Source organism: Kogia breviceps, chromosome 4 (genome assembly GCF_026419965.1).
Source record: "Kogia breviceps isolate mKogBre1 chromosome 4, mKogBre1 haplotype 1, whole genome shotgun sequence".
In the NCBI taxonomy this organism is placed as follows: domain Eukaryota; kingdom Metazoa; phylum Chordata; class Mammalia; order Artiodactyla; family Physeteridae; genus Kogia; species Kogia breviceps.
This window is the reverse complement of record NC_081313.1, coordinates 149,675,291-149,701,553: the sequence shown is the minus strand read 5'-3', so window position 1 is coordinate 149,701,553 and position 26,263 is coordinate 149,675,291. Positions and strand designations below refer to the sequence as shown.

Sequence of the window (26,263 nt, the reverse complement as noted above, 5' to 3'; positions counted from 1 at the left end):
GCGCACCCTCCCTCGAGCCCCCCACACCCCGGACCAGCTCATGCTAACCCGGGGTAGAATGCATCACTTCTGTTACTTGTCACTGAGAAAGGCAGGGGGACATCTTCAGGGCACAAGGCTGGTGCACAGCCTGGAGAAGTTTCCAGCTTGGCCCCCGCCTCACCCCTGCACCCCTCACACCTGCCAGGCCCACGACTCCCCACTCAGGCCTCCTTTACCTGGGGCTGCGTTCCTGACTGAGATGGTGTCCTTGACCGGTGTATCCCTTGCTGTCCCCAGAGCCCAAGGTGGTGTTTGCCAAGGAGCAGCCGGCACGCAGTGAAGTGCAGGCCGTGGCGGGGGCCAGTGCCACGCTGAGCTGCGAGGTGGCCCAGGCCCAGACGGAGGTGACGTGGTACAAGGATGGAAAGAAGCTGAGTTCGAGCTCAAAAGTGCGTGTGGAGGCGACGGGCCGAGGGCGGCGGCTGGTGGTGCAGCACGCGGGCAAGGCCGACGCCGGGGAGTACAGCTGCGAGGCCGGGGGCCAGAGGGTCTCCTTCCACCTGGATGTCACAGGTCAGTCCTGGAGGAGGATACTAAGCCAGCCTATTTGGAGGCGATGAGGGGACTGTCTTGCGGCCTCCACAGTCTTGTGTTCACTCGCCTGTAACCTCCCAGTCCTCTACGTCCCACGTTTATAGCCATTTTTGCCCGGGGGAGGATGGATGGAGAGAGTGGGCATGGAAGGAAGAGGGGCCATTTGTGTCCACCTGTTTCCATGCAGTAAGGCCCAGTCACAGTGTCTTAGCACCTGCGTCGAGCCTTCCCGTTGTTCCTGGTATCGGGACCCTGGCTGTCCCTGATGCGTGGCGTCTGAGGTAGGCCTGGGGATATGTGACTTTCCTCCCATGGTACGTCTTTCCTGACACCTACCACTTGGCTACGCCACGTCTCGGGTTGCCAGATGGGGTTTCAATTTCATTGATCACGGATTCGTAGAGATGTTGACCACCTAGTCCCACTTGGAATTATCTTAGGAGTGAACTATGGATGATCAGATTTGAGGTTCCTGGGACACCCTTCCTTCAATTTCCGGGATAGGGAAGCTCGGGTTGCCTGTAGGTGGCAGAAGATGGGCCCATGTTTTGTTGTCACGATCTTGCAGAGGGAGAAAGAAAGGAGGATTGGAATAGAGTCACCTATGCTATTTAGGGTGATCTTCTTAAAAGCAATAGGATTTTGCCTTTGTCTTCAAACACTTTAGATGCTGCGGGTCAGTATTCCCCATGGCGTTATATTGATGAATTTAGGAACGGAAAGGAAAAAGTCGCTACTGCCCCATCAGTCTTCTTTGCTAATGAGGAGTTAGTGTGCTAACAGCAGACTCTGACTGGCAAAGCAGTCTTTATTTCGTTGCATTTTCCTAAAGGTTAGTGAGTGTCTCTGCCTCGTGGCTGGAACATAGGGCAGTCTAAGAAATCAGCTTACTCATCTTCTGTGAAGAGAGTCTTAATGCTGAGTAGGGGTGGGCTGCCATTCCACATTGACTCCTAGGAGCCAACCCATAACTGTGTGAGACCGTGCGACCATAGGATGATTTATGGGTGTGTATATCCCAGATATCCACAGATCCCAGATCCCACCCGGCATTTCTGTAAAACGTGGCATTCGGAGAATATTAGAGAGTGTTCTAAGATAAAAGCTTTGAAAAGTTGTGAAGTTTGACTAAATCCTGGACAACTGTATGAAAACTGTTACAAGAACATGTAGAAAACTCAAAGAGTTATATGACTTGTCAATCACTGGCCCAATAATGAAAAATCTTCCCAAGAATGACCTTGTAGTTCTCTGGAACAGTCTACAAAATGTCCTGGAAAATTGTTATTCCATGCGTGTGGAGATGGTCGTAGAGATAGAAAAAGGAGATACACTCCATAAGTCTCTTTAAGTTCAGAACATAACATCGATGCATACCAGAATCGCCGAAGAAAGGCAGGAAGGATGAGTGAAATTCCAGACGTATGTATTGAGAATATCACAGCCAAAATCATAAGTGAAATGTTAGCAAAAGCAATTCAGCCATGCATGCACGTGGGGGAGATCCGTGATGAGAGTCGTAGTCCAAGATTGCACGTTGTGTTGAAGGTTGGCAAAGTTAATAGATATAAAGCTTTGCATTAAGAGATTGAATGCAGAAAGATGTGATCCTCTGAACGAGTAGGGAATCAAATGGTTGATGAAATTTGATTGTCGATCACACAGTGAAAATGCGAGTCCCACAGTTGGGAATAACCTTGAAAGCTAGCAATCTGTCCTTTTCTAATATTTGAATGCATGAAGGGTGCCTAGAGGTGAATGGAGAGAAGAGAGAGCCTACTGTTGGTGAGTGGGCAAAAATTTGAATAGTGTCCCCAGGAAGAACAAAAGAGGAATGGGGACCCTAGTCATACGGGGAAAGGGGCTCAGCTTCTTTATTCCTCAGACAATGGAAAAGAAAGCCATGGGAAGGTGCCAGCACTGCCCCGAGACTGCCACAATTTGACCATACTAAATGTAGGCCAGGGCACTGAGCCTCAGTGATTTCCACGGACTGCATGTCCAAAGTTCCCTGCTTAGGTGTATGGAGAAGACTGTGGCTCCACCTGGGAAAGTTTCGGAAGATTTCTATGTGAGCCGGCAGATGCCATGATCAGGGGAGAAGTCTCTTCCAAAAGTGCACCCTCCCCCCACCCACCCCCCCTGCAGACCATCTCAAGCGGACCCAGGGGAGAATGCATCACTTGTGTTACTTTTTGCTGAGAAAGGCAGGGAGATTTCTGCAGGGCACACGCCTGGTGCAGAGCCTCGAGAAGTTTCCACCTTGGCCCCACCTCACTCCCGCACCCCCTGCACCCGCCTGGCCCACGGTCCCCACTCAGGACTCTTTTGCCCGGGGCTGCCTTCGTGATGAGATGGTGTCCTTGATCCGTGTATCCCTTGCTGTCTCCAGAGCCCAAGGTGGTGTTTGCCAAGGAGCAGCCGGCACGCAGTGAAGTGCAGGCCGTGGCGGGGGCCAGTGCCACGCTGAGCTGCGAGGTGGCCCAGGCCCAGACGGAGGTGACGTGGTACAAGGATGGAAAGAAGCTGAGTTCGAGCTCAAAAGTGCGAGTGGAGGCGACGGGCCAAGGGCGGCGGCTGGTGGTGCAGCAGGCGGGCAAGGCCGACGCCGGGGAGTACAGCTGCGAGGCCGGGGGCCAGAGGGTCTCCTTCCACCTGGATGTCACAGGTCAGTCCTGGAGGAGGATACTAAGCTAGCCTATTTGCAGGTGATGAGGGGACTGTCTTGCAGCCTCCACAGTCTGGCGTTCACTCGCCTGTAGCCTCCCAGTCTTCTACGTCCCACTTTTATAGCCATTTTTGCCTGGGGGAGGATGGATGGAGAGAGTGGGCATGGAAGGAAGAGGGGCCATTTGTGTCCACCTGTTTCCATGCAGTAAGGCCCAGTCACAGTGTCTTAGCACCTGCGTCGAGCCTTCCTGTCCTGGTATCGGGACCCTGGCTCTCCCTGATGCGTGGGGTCTGAGGTAGGCCTGGGGATATGTGACTTTCCTCCCATGGTACGTCTTTCCTGACACCTGCCACATGACTACGCCAGGTCTCGGGTTGCCAGATGGGGTTTCAATTTCATTGATCGCGGATTCGTGGAGATGTTGACCACCCAGTCCCACTTGGAATTATATTAGGAGTGAACTATGGATGATCAGATTTGAGGTTCCTGGGACACCCTTCCTTCAATTTCTGGGATAGGGAAGCTCAGGTTGCCTGTAGGTGGCAGAAGATGGGCCCATGTTTTGTTGTCACGATCTTGCAAAGGGAGAAAGAAAGGAGGATTGGAATAGAGTCACCTATGCTATTTAGGGTGATCTTCTTAAAAGCAATAGGATTTTGCCTTTGTCTTCAAACACTTTAGATGCTGCGGGTCAGTATTCCCCATGGCGTTATATTGATGAATTTAGGAACGGAAAGGAAAAAGTCGCTACTGCCCCATCAGTCTTCTTTGCTAATGAGGACCTAGTGTGCTAGCAGCAGACTCTGACTGGGAAAGCCGTCTATTTCGTTGCATTTTCCTAAAGGTTAGTGAGTGTCTCTGCCTCGTGGCTGGACCATAGGGCAGTCTAAGAAATCAGCTTACTCGTCTTCTGTGAAGAGAGTCTTAATGCTGAGTAGTGGTGGGCTGCCATTCCACATTGACTCCTAGGAGCCAACCCATAACTGTGTGAGACCGTGCGACCATAGGATGATTTATGGGTGTGTATATCCCAGATATCCACAGATCCCAGATCCCACCCGGCATTTCTGTAAAATGTGGCATTCGGAGAATATTAGAGAGTGTTCTAAGATAAAAGCTTTGAAAAGTTGTGAAGTTTGACTAAATCCTGGACAACTGCATGAAAACTGATACAAGAAGATGTAGAAAACTCAAAGAGTTGTATGACTTGTCAATCAGTAGGCCCAATAATGAAAAATCTTCCCAAGAACTACCTTGTAGTTCTCTGGTACAGTCTACAAAATATCCTGGAAAACTGTTATTCCATGCTTGTGGAAATGATCTTAGGGATAGGAAAAGGAGATGCACTCCGTAAGTCTCTTTAAGTTCAGAACATAACATCGATGCATATCAGAATCGCCGAAGAAAGGCAGGAAGGATGAATGAAATTTTAGATGTATGTATTGTGAATATCACAGCCAAAATCATAAATGAAATGTTGGCTATAGGAATTCAGCCATGTATCCACGGGGAGGAGATCAGTGATGAGAGTTGTAGTCCAGGATTGCACGTTGTATTGAAGGTTGGCAAAGTTAATAGATATAAAGCTTTGCATTAAGCAATTGAATGCAGAAGAATGTGGTCCTCTGAATGAGTAGAGTATCTAACGGTGGAGGAAATTTGATGGTTCCCAATCCAGGGAAAAAGTGTGATAAAACTGAGCACCAGTTCCTGCCATATAATCCTTAGCATACTGTACACAAGTGTTCTTTCGTAACGTTATAATAAAATTCCTCCAACAACAACAGTAGCAACAAGAACAGCACCCCACTGAACGTGTCCCTGGAAATCTTTCACGTGAGGGAGAACACACGTGGGCCACGGTAACCACTGAGTGGAGTAAGGAGGAGCATAAAATCCCTGCAAAGGGTTTAGAAAAACTCAAGGCAGAATTTGCTGATGATGTGATTATTAACTCAGACAATTCCATGGATAAGTTATTAGGCTGTGTACGACTGTTGAGTAAGATTAGGGTGTAAGAGAATCAACACGCAGAAGACATTTCCACAGCTAAGTCCTGGCGAGACACGCTTGGAAAGTGAAACTTTTTTGAAAGAGTTAAAATGGCACAGTTGTATCATGTTTCTAATTCCAGGTCTGATAAAAGTTGTTACGAGACTATGTGGGGAAATTATTACACATTCTTGAGAGAGAGTTAGAGGTTTCAATCGATGGACAGTAATCTGAGGAGAAAAATGAAAGATGTTGATTAACAATGAAAATCGAACGAAATTTGTGTTTTGGGTGGTCGGATGGTAGAATAACAGGCAGAGTCCAAAGGCCAGGTACAGTCAATATGCTATTTGCTTGAAGAAGCGTAGTGGGAGCACTGCCTGTGAGCCATTGTCCAGAGTTACCGTGAGGCTATATAGTTTTCAAGAGAAGGGGATCGCAGTGCGGCGCTATTTACCGCATCAGAGGAACGTCGTGGTGAGGTCAGAAAGAGCTCTTTGCAGCAGTGGTTTCCTGCGCCACCACGGACAAATCCCCCTCCGGCCCCTTCCCAGTCCCCTTCCGTTGCCACAATTTCATCTGTTACTGTGCTGTCTGTTCGAGCAGCCGAGGAATTATGTTGTCTTCATAAATAGTGCTGGGACCACTTACCCATAGGGAAAAATTAAACTGTATTGACAATTCACACCACACACAATAGTACACTCATGGTGGGTTAGAAACCTCAGTGTTAAAAAGTACAAACAAAAAACAGTCCAGTGATACCGTGGTTTCTTTAAAGTCCGAAGGTAAGGGAAGATTTCTTAAATGGAACACAGATGCTCGAAACTCAAAGGGCTGAATTGGACATTGGTGACAGTATTGAAGATAAAAAATTTGATTGATCAGAGGACTCGTTCACACAGTGAAAATACGAGTCCCACAGTTGGGAATAACCTTGAAAGCTAGCAATCTGTCCTTCTCTGGTATTTCAATGCATAAAGAGCGACTAGAGGTGAATGGAGAGAAGAGAGAGCCTACTGTTGGTGAGTGGGCAGAAATTTGAATAGTGTCACCAGGAAAAACAAGAGAGTAATGGGGATCCCAGTCATACGGGGAAAGGTGCTCAACTTCTTTATTCCTCAGACAATGGAAAAGTAAGCCATGGGAAGGTGCCAGCACTGCCCCGAGACTGCCACAAGTTGACCATACTAAATGTAGGCCAGGGCACTGAGCCTCAGTGATTTCCACGGACTGCATGTGCAAATTTCCCTGCTTAGGCACATGGAGAAGACTGTGGCCCCATCTGGGAAGGTTTGGGAACACTTTTGTGTGACCCCACAGATGCCATGAGCAGGGGAGAAGTCTCTTCCAAAAGCGCAACCTCCCCGCACCCCGCCACCCGTAGACCGGCTCACGCCGCCCCGGGGAAGAATGCATCACTTTTGTTACTTGTCCCTGAGAAAGGCAGGGGGACCTCTGCAGGGCACACGCCTGGTGCAGAGCCTCGAGACGTTTCCAGCTTGGCCCCCGCCTCACCCCCGCACCACTCGCACCGGCCTGGCCCATGGCTCCACACTCAGGTCTCCTTTGCCCGGGGCTGCCTTCGTGACTGAGATGATGTCCTTGACCCTTGTATCCCTCCCTGTCCCCAGAGCCCAAGGTGGTGTTTGCCAAGGAGCAGCCGGCACGCAGTGAAGTGCAGGCCATGGCGGGGGCCAGTGCCACGCTGAGCTGCGAGGTGGTGCAGGCCCAGACGGAGGTGACTTGGTACAAGGATGGGAAGAAGCTGAGTTCGAGCTCAAAAGTGCGTGTGGAGGCCGCGGGCCAAGGGCGGCGGCTGGTGGTGCAGCACGCGGGCAAAGCCGATGCCGGGGAGTACAGCTGCGAGGCCGGGGGCCAGAGGGTCTCCTTCCACCTGGATGTCACAGGTCAGTCGTGGGGGAGGATACTAAGCCAGCCTATTTGGAGGTGATGAGGAGACTGTCTTGCAGCCCCCACAGACAGGTGTTCACTCACCTGTAGCCTCCCAGTCTTCCACATCCCATGTTTATAGCCATTTTTGACCCGGGGAGGATGGATGGAGAGGGTGGGCGTGGAGGAAGAGGGGCCATTTGTGTCCACCTGTTTCCATGCGGTAAGGCCTAGTCACCGTGTCTTAGCACCTGCGCAGAACCTTCCTGTTTTTCCTGGTATTGGGACCCTGGCTCTCCCTGATGCGTGGGGTCTGAGGTCGGCCTGGGGATATGTGACTTTCCTCCCATCGTATATCTTTCCTCACACCTACCACATGCTCTCATCTGGCAGCTCATGGTTGGTCTCTGATTTTCAGATTGGGTTTCAACTTCCTTGATCCTGGATTAGTGGAGATACTGGCCACACAGTCCCTCTTGTAATTAGCTTAGGAGTGAACTTTTGATGATCAGATTTCAGGTTTCTGGGATGCCCTTCCTTCCTTTTCCTGGATAGGGAAGCTCCGGTTGCCTTTAGGTAGCAAAAGATAGGCCCAAGTTTTTTTGTCACCACCTTGTAAAGGGAGAAAAAAAAGGAGGAATGGTATAGAGTCACCTGTGCTATATAGGGTTATCTTCTTAAATGCAATAAGTTTTTGTCTTTGTCTTCAAACTGTTTAGATGGTGTGGGTCGGTATTCCTCGTGGCGTTATATTGATGAATTTAGGAACGGAAAGGAAAAAGTCGCTACTGCCCCATCAGTCTGCTTTGCTAATGAGGAGTTAGTGTACTAGCAGCAGCCTGTGATGGGCAAAGCAGTCTTTATTTTGTTGAATTTTCCTAAAGGTTAGTGAGTGTCTCTGCCTCGTGGCTGGAAGAATGGGCAGTCTAAGAAATCAGGTTACTCATCTTGTGTGAAGAGAGTCTTAATGCTGAGTAGGGGTGGGCTGCCATCTCACATTGACTCCTATTTGCCAACCCATTACTGTTTCATACCGTGCGAGTATAGCATGATTTATGGGTGTGTATAGATACCATAGATCCCACCGGGCATTTCTGTAAAATGTGGCATTTGGAGAATATTAGAGAGTGTTCTAAAATAAAAGCTTTGAAAAGTTGTGAAGTTTGACTAAATCCTTGTCAGCTGTATGAAAACTGACACAAGAAGATATAGAAATCTCCAAGAGTCTTATGACTTGTCAATCAGTAGGAGAATAGTGAAAAATATTCTCAAGAACTACCTCGTAGTTCTCTGGTACACTCTACAAAATATCCTGAAAAACTATTATTCCATGCTTGTGGAGACGGTCTTAGAGACAGAAGAAGGACATGCACTCCAGAACTTTCTTTATGCAAAGAATATAACATAGATCTCAGAACCACACAAGAAAGTCCAGACGAATGAGTGAAATTCCAGACATATCTATTGTGATTATCAAAGCCCAAATCGTAAATTAAATGTTAGTAAAAGGAATTCAGTCATGTATGCAGGGGGTAGAGATCAGTTATGAAAGTCATAGTCCAGGATTGCACCTTGGATTGAATGTTGGCAACGTTAATAGATATAAGGCTTGACATTAAGAGATTGAATGCAAAAAATGTGATCATCTCAATAAGCACAGAATCAAACGGTTGATTAAATTTAAACGTTGTATATCGAGGCAAAAATTTGATAAAATGGAGCATCAGTTTCTTCCATAATATTCGTAGAAAACTGTATAAAAGTGTTCTTTTTTATATTATAAAATACATATACAATAGCAGCAACAGCAACATCCCAGTTAATGGGTATCTAGAAACTCTGATGTGAGTGACAGTACACGTAGGCAACTCTAACCACTGAGTCAAGTATGAAGGATCATAAAATCACTGGAAAAGTTTTCGGGAATCTAAAGTTGGAATATGCTGATGATGTGATTATCAATTCAGAGAACCCCCAAAATAATTTTTAGGCTGTGTACGATTCTTGAGTAGGATTAGTGTTTAAAGAAGTCAATATGCAGAAAACATTTCTACATCTAAGTTCATGGAAACATGGATTGTTGGTTGTATCCTGGAGGGAGAGAGGCAGTTCTTTTATATCATGGGTTGTTTTCCATGTAATAATCCTTAGTCACGTTTTCCTAGCTTGTTCAGACTCCATTGGTGGTCTTTGGTGTCTGTTACTCTGGGTCTACCTGTCGCATAGGGCTGAGGTAGACGAGATATCTGTCCACTGACGTTTCTGTGGCAGATCATCTAGATCCTTACCAAGAATACTTGAGGGTTCCTGTTAGTAAGAGATGTTTCAATTCATTGAAGCAGAATAAGGGAAAATGTTGGCCACACAATAATACTTGGAATTATTTCATGGCTGAATTTTGTGTTATAAAGTTTCAGGTGTCCTGGGACAGCAATTTTCACATTGATAAGAAGGCTCTCTGAACACACATGTAGCAAAATATAGATCCATATTTGGTTGCAATGTGTGTACAAAATTCACAAAGAACAGAGGATTACAAATTGGTCAATTCCTTGAAAACTATGACAAAATCACACAATAGAAAACAGACAGGTTGTACAGCTGATAATCATTTTTTAACATCTTTATTGGAGTATAATTGCTTTACAATGGTGTGTTACTTTCTGCTTTATAACAAAGTGAATCAGCTATACATATACATATATCCCCATATCTCCTCCCTCTTGGGTCTCCATCCCACCCTCCCTATCCCACCCCTCTAGGTGGTCACAAAGAACCAAGCTGATCTCCCTGTGCTATGTGGCTGCTTCCCACTAGCTATCTATTTTACATCTGGTAATGTATATATGACCATGCCACTCTCTCACTTCGTCCCAGCTTACCCTTCCCCCTCCCCATGTCCTCAAGTCCATTCTCTATGTCTGCATCTTTATTCCTGTCCTGCCCCTAGGTCCTTCAGAACCATTTTTTTTTTTAGATTCCACATATATGTGTTAGCATATGGTATTTGTTTTTCTCTTTCTGACTACTTCACTCTGTATGACAGACTCCAGGTCCATCCACCTCACTACAAATAACTCAATTTTGTTTCTTTTTATGGCTGAGGAATATTCCATTGTATATATGTGCCACTTCTTCTTTATCCATTCATCTGTCGATGGACACTTAGGTTGTTTCCAGGTCCTGGCTATTGTAAATAGAGCTGCAATGAACATTGTAGTACATGACTCTTTTTGAATTATGGTTTGCTCAGGGTATATACCCAGTAGTGGGATTGCTGGGTCATATGGTAGTTCTATTTTTAGTTTTTTTAAGGGACCTCCATACTGTTCTCCATAGTGGCTGTATCAATTGACATTCCCACCAAGAGTGCAAGAGGGTTCTCTTTTCTTCACACCCTCTCCAGCATTCAGTGTTTGTAGATTTTTTGATGATGGCCATTCTGACTGGTGTGAGGTGATACCTCATTGTAGTTTTGATTTGCATTTCTCTAATGATTAATGATGTTGAGCATCCTTTCATGTGTTTGTTGGCAATCTGTATATCTTCTTTGGAGAAATGTCTATTTAGGTTTTCTGCCCATGTTTGGACTGGGTTGTTTGTTTTTTTGATACTGAGCTGCACGAGCTGCTTGTAAATTTTGGAGATTAATCCTTTGTCAGTTGCTTCATTTGCAAATATTTTCTCCCATGCTGAGGGTTGTGTTTTCGTCTTGTTTATGGTTTTCTCTGTTCTTCAAAAGCTTCTAAGTTTCATTAGGTCCCATTTGTTTATTTTTGTTTTTATTTCCATTTCTCTAGGAGGTGGGTCAAAAAGGATGTTGTTGTGATTTGTTATAGAGTTTTCTGCCTATGTTTTCCTCTAAGAGTTTTATAGTGTCTGGCCTTACATTTAGGTCTTTAATCCATTTGGAGTTTATTTTTGTAAGTGGTGTTATGGAGTGTTCTAATTTCATTCTTTTACATGTAGCTGTCCAGTTTTCTCAGCACCACTTATTGAAGAGTCTGTTTTTTCTCCATTGTATATTCTTGCCTCCTTTATCAAAGATAAGGTCACCCTATGTGTGTGGGTTTATCTCTGTGCTTTCTATCCTGTTCCATTGATCTATATTTCTGTTTTCGTGTCGGTACCATACTGTCTTGATTCCTGTAGCTTTGTAGTATAGTCCGAAGTCCAGGAGCCTGATTCCTCCAACTCCGGTTTTCTTTCTCAAGATTGCTTTGGCTATTCAGGTCTTTTATGTTTCTATACAAATTGTGAAATATTTTTGTTCTACGTCTGTGAAAAGTGCCATTGGTAGTTTGATAGGGATTGCATTGAATCTGTAGATTGCTTTGGGTAGTATAGTCATTTTATCAATGTTGATTCTTCCAGTCCAGGAACATGGTCTATCTCTCCATCTGTTTGTATTATCTTTAATTTCTTTCATCAGTGTCTTATAGTTTTCTGCATATAGGTCTTTTGTCTCCTTAGATAGGTTTATTCCTAGGTATTTTATTCTTGTTGTTGCAATGGTAAATGAGAGTGTTTCCTTAATTTCTTTTTCAGATTTTTTATCATTAGTGTATAGGAATGCAAGAGATTTCTGTGCATTAATTTTGTATCCTGCTACTTTACCAAAGTCATTGATTAGCTCTAGTAGTTTTCTGGTAGCATCTTTAGGATTCTCTATGTATAGTATCATGTCATCTGCAAACAGTGACAGATTTACTTCTTCTTTTCTGATTTGGATTCCTTTTATTTCTTTTTCTTCTCTGATTGCTGTGGCTAAAACTTCCAAAACTATGTTGAATAATAGTGGTGAGAGTGGGCAACCTTGTCTTGTCCCTGATCTTAGAGGAAGTGGTTTCAGTTTTTCACCACTGAGAACGATGTTGGCTGTAGGTTTCTCATATATGGCCTTTATTATGTTTAGGGAAGTTCCCTCTATGCCTACTTTCTGGAGGGTTTTTATTATAAATGGGTGTTGAATTTTGTCAATAGCTTTTTCTGCCAGCTGATAGTCTTTTAAATAAATGGAACCATAATAAATGATCTCACTGCAGAAATCTAAGCCCACTCACTCTACTGTTAAATTGTGCTGAGTATTCTGGAATGCAATTATTCCATGTTCATACAGATTCTTCTGTAGTATTGAAAAATGGAATACACTCTCTAATTCATTTTATGTGTAGAACATATCATTGATAACAAAATCTGACAAGGTAAATATGAAGAAGTAACACAGTTTAATCTATTGATGATATCAGGGCTAATATCTTCAACCAAATAGTAGCAAACTGAATTCAACAGGTTATCAAGAGGAAAACACACTCTGAGAACAGTCCTATTGCAGGAGTGCAAGGTTTATCTAACACAAGGAACAGTAGAAAATCTATAGAAAGATTGACATCAAGAAAATAAAAGAAAAATGATACTATTTCCCCAATAAATGGAGATTAAAAATACTCAATGAAATATAACATCATATATCCAGGAGAAATACTTGATAATATTTAGCATCAATTCCTGCCATAAAATTCTTACCAAAGTATAAATAAAAGGTTCTTCTTTCATTTAATAATTGGTTATTAATAATTGAGAAAACTAGGTAACATCACACATAAAGTGAAACCTTGAAAGCATTGCCTTTGAAGTAGGGAACAAGACAAGGAAACCAACTTTCACCACTGTAATGCTACATTTATAGCACAGTAAGGAGGGAAATTGGAACACACAGATGATATAATTATCAGTTTAGAAAATCTAGAAACATTAATTATTACACTTAGTAAGAGAGTTGCGAAACATTACCGCATACAAAAATAATATACAGAAAACAGTTCTATATCTATATACCAGAAACAAGAAACTGGAAAATGAAATTTTCAAAAAGTTACAGTAACATTAGATGGGTCATTTTACCAATTCCAAGTCTAAGAAAGGATCTTGAGACACTTTGTGGGAGAAATGATTAGACATTGTAGAGAGGCAGGCAAAAAGATACAAATAAATGGATATGAATCTATGGAAGACCTAGAAGTGTTCAATTCCCATTAAACCCCAAATAATAGGTCTTTTGGGTGTGAGAATATTGACAAGTTGATTGCAGAAGCCAGTCAAAGAACAGAATGAGGACATTTGCTCTAACCTAAATTAAGACTTTTATTTTAAGTTACAGCAGTTTGGACAAGTGGGTCTCAGTGCAGAGATAGATAAATAGCCCAAGGGAATGGAATGGTGAGTTCACGCTGAGGTGGAGAGAAAGGAGGGTCTTTTCATAAATGGTACTAAGACCATTAACTATATGGAAAAGTAAAATAACACTGGAATCTACCTCTTAGCACACAAAGAACCAACTCCAGGCAGGTTAGAGACCTCTGTGTGAAAGATAAAACAAGCTTTTATTAGATAATAGAGGTTATTTAATGACCTCAGAATAATGAAGGATTTTTAAACAGAACATAAATGCAGAAATCACAAAGGACAAATTGATAACAAATTGATATATTTGCCTGTAACAGAGTTAATTAAATAACTTAATTTCACTAGAAACATCATAAACGAATGAAAAGGTAGAGCACAAAAATGGGGAGGATAGATAAACACACATAAGCATCAACACTCTATAGCATTTATTTATATAAAGACCTCCTAAATGAATATGGAAAAGACAGACAATGCTAATTTTGAAAATTGTGGAAAACTTGAACAGTGACACCACAGAAGAGTAAACCACAGAATGACCAAAAACTTCATAAAGATTCTTCACTTTGTGAATCATCAGGACCATGCAATAGACAGCCACAGATGGTGTAACTTCACTCCCACCAGGTTGCCAACAGTTGACAATACTGAGAGTAGGCAACAGGGTAGAGCCTCAGGAACTCTTATTCACTGCAGATGAGAACATGCCTTGCACAATTGTATGGGAAAGACTCTGGCCTCATCTAGGAAGGCTGAAGAATGCATGACTCTACGGTTCCTCTCCTAGAGGGTTTGTGCAGGGGAGAAGTCTTTCCCAGCTTCTCACTGGAACAGCCTACATAGATCAGGAGAATGTATAAATAAATTGTGTCACTTGTTGCTGAGAAGGTGGTGGAGCTTCTCTAGGTCACACAGCTGGTGCAAAGCCTGGAGAAGTTTCCTGTCTTCCTGCCTTCCTGTTTAGTCGTTCTTTCCACAGTGCTGCATCTTGACTTAGATGGTATCTTTGACCCTATGCATCCCTCCCTTCCCCCAGAGCCCATGGTGGTGTTTGCCAAGGAGCAGCCAGCACGCAGTGAAGTGCAGGCCATGGCGGGGGCCAGTGCCGCACTGAGTTGTGAGGTGGCCCAGGCCCAGACAGAGGTGACGTGGTACAAGGATGGGAAGAAGCTGAGTGCGAGCTCGAAAGTGCGTGTGGAGGCCAAGGGCTGCACCCGGCGGCTGGTGGTGCAGCAGGCAGGGAAGGTGGATGCTGGAGAGTACAGCTGTGAAGCCATGGGCCAGAGGGTTTCCTTCCACCTGGATGTCACAGGTCAGTTATTTGGGAGGGATGCTAAATTAGCCCTTTTTGGAGATGATGTGACTGGTTTATAGCCGTGACAGACCCAGTGGTCTTTCTATCACTTTTAATCTCTTCACATCTCCCATCTTCCCACCTCCCACTTTCATGCTTGTGCCTGATCCCAGGGACACTGGATGGGAAGGGTGTGTATGGAAGAAAGAGGGGCCCCTCTTGTGCACCATGAGTGGTTTTTCCATATTGTAATGTTCCAGGTGATCTTGGTGTCCAGGACCCTGGCTCCATCTTGCCCTTGGGGTCTCAAGTAGACCAGATGTCTCTCACCTCAGGATATGTGAATGTACTTTTGGATGTTCTAGCAGCATCCAGATTCCCTCACCCAGTACCATATGAGGATTTGCCCTAATCAGAGACGTTTGTATTTCTTTGAACCTGATAAGGGGAAGTTTCAGGCACATAATCATACTTGGCATTACCTCAAGTCTGAATTTTGGATCAGCAAAGTTTTAGTTGTTTTGGGACACTCTTCCTTCTTTGCACATGGTTGTAGAAGTTACGTATGTACCCAGATGTTGCAAAATATAGGTTCCTGTTCTGTTGCAATGTCTGTGCAAAGTAAACCAAGAGAAGAGGGTTGGTAGATATATGCCTTTGATATGCACCTCTGAGATATGGTACATTCATCTGAAAGCAAATTTTGGTTTCCTTTTGTCTTTCAATTAGTATATTCTGTGTCAGTATTTCCTCTGGAGTTTGATGTATAAATTTAGAAAAGGAGAGTAGTAAGGAGCTTTTCTTACACCAGCATGCTTTGTTAAAGATGAGGTATGGTAGTAGCAGCCACTGACTTGTAAAGCGGTATTTATTTCATATCATTTCCTAATGACTCTTGTGTGTGTCTGTACCTTCTGGGCTGGTTCACAGAGATGTCTGTGAACTAACTTTAGTTTCCTTTTGTTAAGAGAGATTAACCTCAAATAGAGATGGGCTGTGGTCCTGCATTGACTCCTAAGTGCCACCACATAACAGTGTGATATCGTATTAGTATATAATGATTCATAGGTGTATATAGATACCAAAAAACCCACTATGAATCATTTGACATTATTATAATAAAACACGATATTATTTCACACAAGTAAATTTGAAAAGTTTTGAAATAGTGGCCAATTCTTAGAAAATGATACCAAAACTTACACAAGAAGAAATTAACAACTTGAACAGTCTAATAACCTTTTAACTAAATGGAAACATAATAAAAGAATCTTCTCATAGAACAAGATTAAGCTCAGTGGCTCTACTGGCAATTTATATAAAATATTCTGGAAAGAAATTATTCCATATTCATTGAGATTCTTTAAGAGAACGGAAAAAGGATATACATGTATATATATATATGGAGATATATATGGATATATATGGATATGTGTATATATATATATATATATATATATATATATATATGCTCTTTAACTCATTTTATGTAGCTAGCATATAACATCGATACCAAAATCTGACAAAGAAAGTATAAAGAATTGAAATTACAGGCCAATCTTTTATGGATATCAATATCAAAATCCTATACAAAATATTGGCAAAGTGAGTGGAGCAATACATGAAGAGCACAATACACTCAGATCTTAATCCAGGAATGCAAGGGTGGTTCAACATCAGAACATCAGAAAAATCAATACAATCTATAACATTAAGAAGCTAAAAGAGAAAAAGCATGTTTTTACCTAAAAGAATGCAGAATAAAAGTGCTTGATAAATTTTTTACATCATATTCAGAATAAGAGTTTTATGAAATGTAGTAGCATATATTCATATTAATAAACTTCTTAATAAACTAGTAATAAAAGGTTAGCTTCTTAATTTGATACAGGGTGCTAACAAAAACAACAGCAAACATCACACTTATAGGGAAACCTTGAAAGCTTTTCTTTTAAACTGGAGCATTTCAAGTGACTCTACTATCACAACTTGTGTCCAACATTGTACAGCCTATAAGGAGGAATATAAAGCAATAAAATTTAGATAAAGCAAAAGTGGACTTCACAGATGATAAGATTATTAATGCAGAAGATAGAAAAGGAATAATTTTTAGAGTCAGTAAGAAAGTTAAGGAAGATTGCCACATACAAAATGCACAGAAAACATTTCTATGTTGATGTACTAGCAACAAAGAGTCAGAAAAGGATATTTTAAGACAATTATAATAGCATCAAAAGTATCATGCTTCTAATTCCATGTCTAATAAAATATGTTTAAGGCTTCTGAGGAGGATATTATTAAATATTTTAGGGAGACAGTGCTAAATGAATGGTGGGATATGCATGGAAGGCACAGAGATGTCCATTCCTAATCAAAACCCAAAGAAAAGTTCTTTTGTGGGTGTGTCAAAATTGACTAGTTGATTCCAAGAGTCAAGTGGAACCGAAGCACTCATAAAATGAGTGCATTTCATCTGCAAGATACCAAACTTATTATAAAGCTACAGTAGTGAGGACAACTGGGTTTCAATGCAGGGATAAATATACAGAACAAAGGAACAGAATAGTGAGCTCTGAAACAGCCCCTCACATCACCAGACTCCCCCATCCCTTTTCTGTTTTTTTAACTCTGTAGTAGTGCTAGTGTGTGGTATAGAGAAAGGATGGTCTCTTCATAAAGTGTGCTAATACCATGTAACTGTATACACATATCTCTATTTTTATATGTATTCCTCTATAATAAAAATGGACATCTCCCTCACAGAACACACAAACACCAACTCCAGGTGGGTTAGAGATGCCAATGTGAAAGATAAAGCAAGCTCTTAGCAGCTAATATAGATTATTTAATGACCTGAGGGTAATAAAAGATTTCTTAAATAGGATATAAATGCATTAATCACAAGGGACAAATTGACATACTTGCCTGTCTTAAAACTAAGAACTTTATATCAACAGAAGACACATAAAAGATGAAAAAACAAGTGACAAAGATGGAGAAGTTATTTACACGCCCATAATTCTCAAAGTTCTAACATAAATATATAAAGAGCTCCTGAAAATGAATATGGAAAAGACAGACAATGCTACTGCTAACTGGGCAAAAGCCTTGCAGTGACACTACAGAAGGGCAAACACCAAAAGCCAGAAAGATCAGAAATGGTGCTCCACTTTGTAAATCATCAGGACCATGCAAAAGAGAGCTCAGGAAGTACAACTACCAGCTTGCCAACAGTTGACAACATCATGGAGCCTCAGGAACCCTCCTGCGCTGTGGGTGGGAATGTTCTCTGCTCAGTCATGTGGGAAAGACTCTGCATCCTCTAGGAAGGTTGAGGTGTGCATGCCTCCTGATCCCACAGTTCCTTTCCTAGAGGAATATGTGCATGGAAGAAATCTTTCACAAAGTCTCCACTTGGAACAACATGCACAGATCAGTGGTAGAATGTATAGGTAAATTGTGGGTACTTGTTGCACAACTAGCACAGAGCCTGGAGAAGTTTCCAGTTCCCCTTCCCATCTGTCCAGGCCTTCTTTCCCTAGTGCTGCCTTCCTGAGACGGTGTTTTTCCCTCTGTGCGTCCCTCCTTTTTTCCCCAGAGCCTATGGTGGTGTTTGCCAAGGAGCAGCCGGCACGCAGTGAAGTGCAGGCCGTGGCGGGGGCCAGTGCCACGCTGAGCTGTGAGGTGGCCCAGGCCCAGACGGAGGCGACGTGGTACAAGGATGGAAAGAAGCTGAGTTCGAGCTCAAAAGTGCATGTGGAGGCCAAAGGCTGCACCCGGAGGCTGGTGGTGCAGCAGGCGGGCAAGGCCGACACCGGGGAGTACAGCTGCGAGGCCGGGGGCCAGAGGGTCTCCTTCCACCTGGATGTCACAGGTGGGTGCCAGGGTTGGGTGAAGAGGCTGAGCAACTGACAAATTGGGGGAAATTAGCACATCTCCAGCAGGGTAGGGGACATGTGTGTGATGAGCCTGTGCTGGGTTTCTCCTCTGATGCAGTCAGCCCCAGGGCTCTGTCCACTGGGAACGTCCTTGAGTTGCGGGATGCTCGCCACAGCCCCTAGTCCAGGACACTCTTGGCATCTGCTTTTCCCCAGGTTCCTGCATCTCTCCATCACATCCCCACTTCTCCCAGCATGAAACCTGCCACGGGCTTTCTTAGTCATTTGCAGGCTGCTAAGGCCTATAGTCTGCTGAAATGGCCATTCTTTGTCTGTCATTGGCAAGGGGCCCTACTCCCATATTAAGTCTTCCTGGGCAGCTGTGGAGCCCAGTCCTGCTCTGAGGAGCTTCTGGCCTTGGATGCCCCTGCCCTTATTTGGTCTGGAGTCCCTGTCTCTGGCCTTGGGGCCCTGACCGTCCAGCTGCATTGAGGTCAGCCCATTGTATCGGCCTCTGCTCAGATGCCCATCCTGTCCTGGGCCTGAGCCAAGCTGGTTGGTTGCCTGCCCCCGTCCCTCCTGCCCCTCCTGGCTGCTGATGACATCACTGGGTTTCAGTGTCCTCAGGTGGCTGACACTGTCCCTGTCTCCAGCTGTGGCCCTTGCCCCCAGTCCAGCAGCCAGTGTGGTCCTTCCAGCTGCTCCCCTAGGTCAGCCCTCACAGGGACACTCTTGGGTCTCCTCCCAGGGCCTTTCCCTTCCCCCTCCTCTGCCTTGGCTTTGCCCCAATGCTTGGCTGCTGGAGGCTCTCAGGCTGTTTTATCCCTCTCAGTCTTTGCCTGGTCTCTCCGCTCCGCATAGGGGTTCTTCTACTGAGACCGTCCTCCTCTGCCTCCCTTCCTGGCCCCGCTCCCCACTGCTCTTCTGGAATTTTGGCCCAGCCCCCAGGCTGTGTCAGGGTCACTGTGTGCCCTCCTTTCCCTGCATTAGCTGCTCATGGGGCCCATCTTCCCTTGGGGATGGGGGCAGGGATCTTAGACTCTCAGCTCTTGGTGGGACAGAGCGTGTGGCCCCAGGGGGTCCCCCCTGGCTGCCCTGCACTGCCCCTGTGAGCCTGGATGGTGCCTGGCAGGCAGAGTGTTGCCCTGTTGCATTCACTGTCTGGCCTGCTCAGCAGAGAGGCAGCAGTGGAGAAGTGGACAGCCCGGGTCGTTTCATTTCAAGTCTTCTCCCACCATGTGGCCTGGAGGGGGGACAGGACCCAGGCCAGGGATGCGAGGGTCTTCCCTCTAATGCTTGTTGGTCACCCCCTGCCCCCACCCCCCAGAGCCGGAACTTGAGCCCCCGACCCTGGAGAGACCCAGACGCAGGGAACCTCTGGTGGTCAGGGAACACGAGGACATCGTCCTGACAGCCACGCTGGCCACACCCTCTGTGGCCGCGGTGACGTGGCTCAAGGATGGTGTGGAGATTCGCAGCAGCAAGCGGCACGAGATGGCCAGCCTGGGGTCCACCTACACCCTGACTGTGCGTGGCGCGCAGATCCTGGACAGTGCCGTCTACTGCTGCCGCCTGGGCGCAGACGAGCAGGACTTCCCGGTGCAGGTGGAAGGTGAGTGGGGCCACGGGGAGGTCCTCTGGGAACCCCTTGTTTGCAGCGTCCTGGAGTGGAGACTGGGTGAGACTCAGGGCGCACGACCGGGCAGCTCAGAGCTGGTCTTATGGCCCGAGCCCCACCAGGCTGACGTCCCCTCCTCTCCCTGCCCCCAGAGGTGGCTGCCAAGTTCTGCCGTCCCCTGGAGCCCGTGAGCGGGGAGCTGGGTGGCACGGTGAAGCTGGTCTGCGAGCTGAGCCCGGCGCAGGCCCAGGTGGTGTGGCGCCGCGGGAGCACGCAACTCCGGGCCGGCAAACGCTTCCAGATGGCGGCTGCGGGGCTTCAGCGCTCACTCACCGTGTCGGGCCTGCGGGCAGACGACGCGGGGGAGTACGTGTGCGAGAGCCGCGATGACCACACCAGCGCCATGCTCACCGTGAGCGGTATGCAGACGCCGGGCGCAGGGGCTGGGCCGCCCAGGTGGGTGGGTGGCTTGGCGGAGCATTCCGGGGCTGCTTCCCGAAGAGGTGTCCTTCCACGGCGTCTCCTAGGTGGGAGCCCCTGCCCCTCCTGCCCGCCTCTCAAGTGGAGCTCTTGTCCACAGTCCCCCGCGTGGTCAAGTTCACGTCTGGGCTGAGCGCGGTGGTCGCGGAGGAGGGCTGCGAGGCCACCTTCCAGTGCATGGTGACTCCCAGCGACGCGGCGGTGACGTGGTTCCGGGATGGCGTCAAGCTACAGTCCAGCGAGAAGTTTCTCATATCGCAGAAGGGTGCCAGCCACAGCCTGACTATCTTGGGCCTGGCCCTGGAGGATGCCGGCCAGATCACCGCGGAGGCTGAGGGCATCAAGACCGTGGCTGCCCTTCGGGTCCGAGGTGTGTGTGGGGGGCAGCAGGAAGGGTGCACCGGCTCCTCACAACAGGCGTCTCCTAATGGGCTGGCCCCAAGGGAGCATCCTGCCGCTGGCCTGTACCCGGCTCATCTGGCTGACTTCAGAGGACACAGCGTTTGTCAGCTGCAGAGAGAAGAGTAGGGTCGGACCCAGGGGCCAGGCATCTGCTCTAAAGGGGAGATGGTAAACTGCTGTCGTGCACAGCTGGTCGGGGAGTGGGTGGAGGCTCAGACACTCCAGGGAGTCTTCCTAGAGGAGACGATCCTCACTGAGCCCAAAGGATGGCAAGGTGGGAGAGACTGGAGTCGGCAGCCAGTGCAAGCAGATGCAGATGACTGGGGGTGCTTTTTGCTTGCTGAAGCCAGATTGCACGGGGGAGGGCCAGAACGTGACCTGGGGGTAAGTGGGAGCCAAGCCATCTCAGGTTCTTGAGTAAGGGAGTAATGCGGGCGGATGCACTTCTGGGGAGATTGTGGCACAGCCCGAGACTGGGAGATTCACTCCAGCGTTTCTCTTCCTTAACGTGACGCATACAGGGCCTAGTTAAAGCAGAGAGTGTGGTGCAGCCGGTCTGGGAGCTCAGAGTCTGCCTGTCTCAGTGGCTCCCTGTGTCCCAATGCTCCTGGTGACCGGCCACACTTAGGAGTTCCAGGCTCTGGTGGGGGGTGGCAGGAGTTGTTCAGAGCAGGGGAGCAGGAGGTGGGAGGAGGACTGGGAAAGGAGAAGCCCCACTGAAGTGTGGTTTCCTTCCATAAAATTGTGCCTGTGCATGCGTGCAGCTGGGCCCTGAGTATGGCCAAGGCCTTGCCTAGCTTGGAGTTGGAATGTGGTAGAGGGCAGCTCTGCTGGCTGGGGGTTGGGGCAGGGTCCGTCTGCCTTGCTTTCCTGAGAGTGGCAGTGGCTGTAATGACCTCCCTCTCCTGTGACTCCAGAGGCCCCAGTGTTGTTCAAAAAAAAGCTGGAGCCACAGACTGTGGAGGAGCGGAGCTCGGTGACCATGGAGGTGGAGCTGACGCGGCCATGGCCGGAGGTCAAGTGGACACGCAACGCCATGGCCCTGGTGACAGGCGAGAATGTGGAGATCCATGCCGAGGGCTCAAGTCACCGCTTGGTTCTCTGCAGCGTGGGTTTCGCTGACCGTGGTTTCTATGGCTGTGAGACAGCAGATGATAAGACGCAGGCCAGGCTGACTGTGGAAAGTGAGCAGCTTAGGGGGCTTGGCCTAGGGATTGGGCATCGTGGAGTTGGGGAGGGTAGGGAATCTCCCCCTGGGGGCAGGGCCCTGGAAACGGGGGAAAAGGGAAAGAGAGAGGAAGGGGCGGACCTCTACTTGCAGGGGCCAGGGAGGTGGGGAAGGGAGTAAAGGAGGGGGCAGGCATCCACCTGGAGGGGCAGGCCTCCCCTTCCAGAGCACCTTGAGGCTCCCTGGGGAAGTGATGGGGGCTGGGCCGAGGGCCAGGGTCTTGCTGCAGTGGCTCATCCTTCCCCTTGTTTGTCCCATAGTGCGCCAGGTCCGGCTTGTGCGGGGCCTGCAGACAGTGGAGGCACAGGAGCAGGGCACAGCCACAATGGAAATAGAGCTGTCCCATGCTGACGTGGAGGGCAGCTGGACTCGAGATGGCCTTCGGCTCCAGCCGGGACCCACGTGCCAGCTGGTGGTGCACGGCCCTACCCATACCCTGACGCTGTCCAGGCTGCAGAGGCAGGACAGTGGCCTGGTTTCCTTCAGGGCGGAGGGCGTGCACACATCTGCGCGGCTGGTGGTCACTGGTAGGTGGACATAGGTGGGGCGGGACTCACTCCGGAGCACCTGCCCCTGTCCCCAAGGTGGCCCAGGGAGGCAGCTATGGGCAGGGATATGGAATCCTGGAGGGGGGGGGCTCATTCCTTTAACCAGCTGAGTGATTCCAACCAGCTCAGGCCCTGTCCCCGCCCAGAGGCCCTGCTTCTCACCACTCCCCTCCTGTCTTCCCAGAGCTGCCTGTGAAGTTCAGCCGCCCTCTGCAGGACGTGGTGGCCACGGAAAAGGACAAGGTGGTCCTGGACTGTGAGCTGTCACGCCCCAATGTGGATGTGCACTGGTTGAAGGTGCCTGGGAACTTGGACTCCTCTGCCCCCTCTTACCCCTCACCATGGCTGGGCGGGAAAGGGGCCACTCTGCCGGGCAGTTCCAGCACTTGACCGGCCTCATTCCTTCACAGGACGGTGTGGAGCTGCGGGTGAGCAAGGCAGTGGGCATGCTGGCCCAGGGGGCCTGCAGGAGTCTCGTCATTTACCGATGTGAGCTTGGGGACCAGGGCGTGTATGTATGTGACGCCCACGATGCTCAGAGCTCGGCCTCCCTGAAGGTGCAAGGTGAGGGCTGGGCGGGTGGGTGCAGGAACCTCCTGGCCCCCCACTGCGTCGCCCAGCAAGTGCTTGGCCCTCTGGCTCTGTTCTTGCCCCACCCATCCTGTACTCCCTCAGCAAGCCGGGGTGGCGGGGGTAGTAGTCAGATAGCTAGCTCTGCGCGTCAGGATGTAGCAGGGCCTGCTTCTTGCCCCAGGCCGAAACGTCCAGATCGTGAGGCCTCTGGAAGATGTGGAAGTGATGGAGAGGGAGGGTGCCACCTTCTCCTGCGAGGTCTCCCACGATGAGGTGCCTGCCCAGTGGTTCCGGGAGGGCAACAAGCTTCGGGCCAGTGACAATGTGCGGATCCGCCAGGAAGGTGAGAGGAGGGGGACGGGGAGGTGGGCTGCAGCAGGGCGTCTCCTCCTTACCGCCCCCAGGCCACCCCTCCCTTTAGTGCTGAGTGGCCTTTGTTCCCAGGAAGGACATACACTCTCATCTATCGGAGGGTCCTGGTGGAAGATGCAGGGGAAATCAAATTTGTAGCACAATGTGCAGAATCACGAGCCCAGCTCCGAGTAAAAGGTAATGGCGGCTCAGGGCAGGGCATGGGCCGGACAGCGTGTGTGTGTGAACAAGCACGTGTACTGAGTCTTACCGAGGGCTGAAAGGCCAGCTGCCTCTGTCCTGGGGTCCCTCCTGGAATGAGGACAGCAACGATCCAGGGGGAGGGAAAGGGGGTATTCCCTCCTCGTCAGGAAGAAAGTGGTCTAGGGGAGGCAGGCCTGGGGTCTCCTTTGTTTCAAACGGAGGTGCCAATGAATTCTCCTTCCTGGGACTGCAGCAAGTGCTGGAGAGAAAAGGTGTGAGGCCCTGGCAGGAAGTAAGCACACAAGCCTTTACCTGGTGGCCTTGATGACAGTCAAAGTGGCTGCGGGGCATGAGGGAGAAAGGGTCTAGAAATAGGTAGGGGGCAGGGGTGTGGCGCGTTTGGATGCATAAGGTGAGGGCAGGGTGCAAGGGATTCGGGGGTGTGCAGGATGAGGGTGAGGCTGTGTGGCGAGAGGACGGGTGGGGTGGGGGAGCGGGGCAGGCGTACGCATGATGAGGCCCACTGGATGACAGCGAGTGTGGGTGTGAGCCCAATGTCCTCGTGGTCAGATGGGAGCAGCAAGTCCCAGACTAGCCCGAGGGCAACACTCAGCCTAGCTATCTGCTGGCTCTGGTGGGTGGGCCGGCATAGGCTGTTTAGCCTTGAGTGTGACGTCCCAGTCCGGCTGGTTGGAAGATGCACAGCCACAGCACCCAGCCCTGGGTGCTGGTTCGGGATCACTGTGCACCTGCCCTGACCCTGCTGGGTGTACCCACAGAGCTGCCAGTATCCATCCTACGCCCGCTGCGGGACAAGATCGCAATAGAGAAGCACCGCGGTATGCTCGAGTGCCAGATGTCGAGGGCCAGTGCCCAGGTGCGGTGGTTCAAGGGCAGCGTGGAACTGCAGCCTGGGGCCAAGTATGAGATGGTCAGTGACGGCCTCTACCGCCAGCTAGTCATCAACGCCGTCCAGCCTGAGGACGAGGACACTTATACCTGTGATGCTGGCGATGTTAAGACCAGTGCCCAGTTCTTTGTGGAAGGTTCGGGCAGGGCTGGGTGGGCAGCTGTTCCTTTTTTCCGCCAGGGGAGGTGTTACAGCCTGTGGCACTTAGAGGTGGCCAGGTCTGAGAAGGACCTGACTGGGCGCGTTGGGTCACCCCAGGGAGGAAGTGAGCATGCCTGAGAGGTTCTGTTCCCAGGAAGTAACACCAACCCTGCAGGAGGGGTGGCTGGTGATCCTCCCTCGGGACCGCCCCAGTGACAGGCCGCTCGCCCACAGAGCAATCCATCACTATCGTGCGGGACCTGCAGGATGTGACGGTGATGCAGCCTGCCCCTGCCTCGTTCGAGTGTGAGACCTCCATCCCCTCGGTGCGGCCGCCTAAGTGGCTCCTGGGGAAGACAGTGCTGCAGGCAGGGGCTGACGTGGGAATGGAGCAGGAGGGCACAGTGCACCGGCTGACGCTGCGGCGTACCTGCTCCACCATGACAGGGCCGGTGCACTTCACCATTGGCAAATCACGCTCCACCGCCTGCCTGGTCGTCTCAGGTGAAAGTGCGCTGCCTGGAGGGTTGGCTGCAGATGGAGAGGGGGCAGGGCAGGGGCAAGTGTTATGGCCTGGTGGTCTGGCCCACTTTACGTAGTGCTTCCCTCTTTCCTTCCACCACAGACGTTCCCATGGTGCTCACGCGGCCACTAGAGCCCAAGGTGGGGCGCGAGCTGCAGTCGGTAGTCCTGTCCTGTGACTTCAAGCCACCCCCCAAGACCGTGCAGTGGTACAAGGAGGAGACACCCCTGGTGCCATCTGGCAAGTTCAAGATGAGGCTGGAGGGCCACATGGCAGAGCTGTGCATCCTGCGGCTCACACCCGCGGATGCTGGTGTCTACCGGTGCCAGGCCGGCAGTGCCCAGAGCAGCGCTGAGGTTACTGTGGAAGGTACAGAGTGAGGGGGCACAGGGCCACCAGAGGGTCTCTAGGGGAGGCGGTGATGGTGGTCATGCTGAGCTGCCCGCTGTGCCCCTGGCAGTGCGGGAGGTGACGGTGACGCAGCCACTGCAGGACTTGGAGGTCACGGAGGAGGGCTGTGCCTGCTTCTCCTGCGAGCTGTCCCACGAGGATGAGGAGGTGGAGTGGTCGCTCAATGGGACGCCACTGTATAACGACAGCTTCCACAAGATTACCCACGAGGGCCGCCGCCACACGCTGGTGCTGAAGCAGGTCCAACGAGCTGACACGGGCACTGTATGCGCCTCCTCGCCCAAGATTATGGCCTCGGCCCGCCTGGAGGTCAAAGGTGAGGTGTCCTTGTGGGGTCTCTGGGGACCCCTGGGACGTGCACCTGGCACCCCGAGGGTCAGAGGT

At 48.9% G+C, this 26,263-nt stretch overlaps 1 protein-coding gene across 1 annotated transcript in view; it reads left to right on the top strand.

Moving 5' to 3' along the window:
* The window catches only part of OBSCN (obscurin, cytoskeletal calmodulin and titin-interacting RhoGEF), a 167,458-nt gene that overhangs the window by 44,850 nt on the left and 96,345 nt on the right, over positions 1–26,263 (top strand). Inside the window, exons 16-33 of the mRNA XM_059063315.2 lie at positions 280–555; positions 2,969–3,244; positions 6,874–7,149; positions 14,355–14,630; positions 18,211–18,486; positions 19,818–20,102; positions 20,261–20,527; positions 20,689–20,958; positions 21,908–22,174; positions 22,479–22,745; positions 22,951–23,063; positions 23,177–23,330; positions 23,521–23,682; positions 23,784–23,888; positions 24,674–24,940; positions 25,180–25,449; positions 25,571–25,837; positions 25,929–26,195. Of these exons, the coding sequence (XP_058919298.1) occupies positions 280–555; positions 2,969–3,244; positions 6,874–7,149; positions 14,355–14,630; positions 18,211–18,486; positions 19,818–20,102; positions 20,261–20,527; positions 20,689–20,958; positions 21,908–22,174; positions 22,479–22,745; positions 22,951–23,063; positions 23,177–23,330; positions 23,521–23,682; positions 23,784–23,888; positions 24,674–24,940; positions 25,180–25,449; positions 25,571–25,837; positions 25,929–26,195 (4,341 nt within the window). The remainder of the gene's footprint in view (positions 1–279; positions 556–2,968; positions 3,245–6,873; positions 7,150–14,354; positions 14,631–18,210; positions 18,487–19,817; positions 20,103–20,260; positions 20,528–20,688; positions 20,959–21,907; positions 22,175–22,478; positions 22,746–22,950; positions 23,064–23,176; positions 23,331–23,520; positions 23,683–23,783; positions 23,889–24,673; positions 24,941–25,179; positions 25,450–25,570; positions 25,838–25,928; positions 26,196–26,263) is intronic.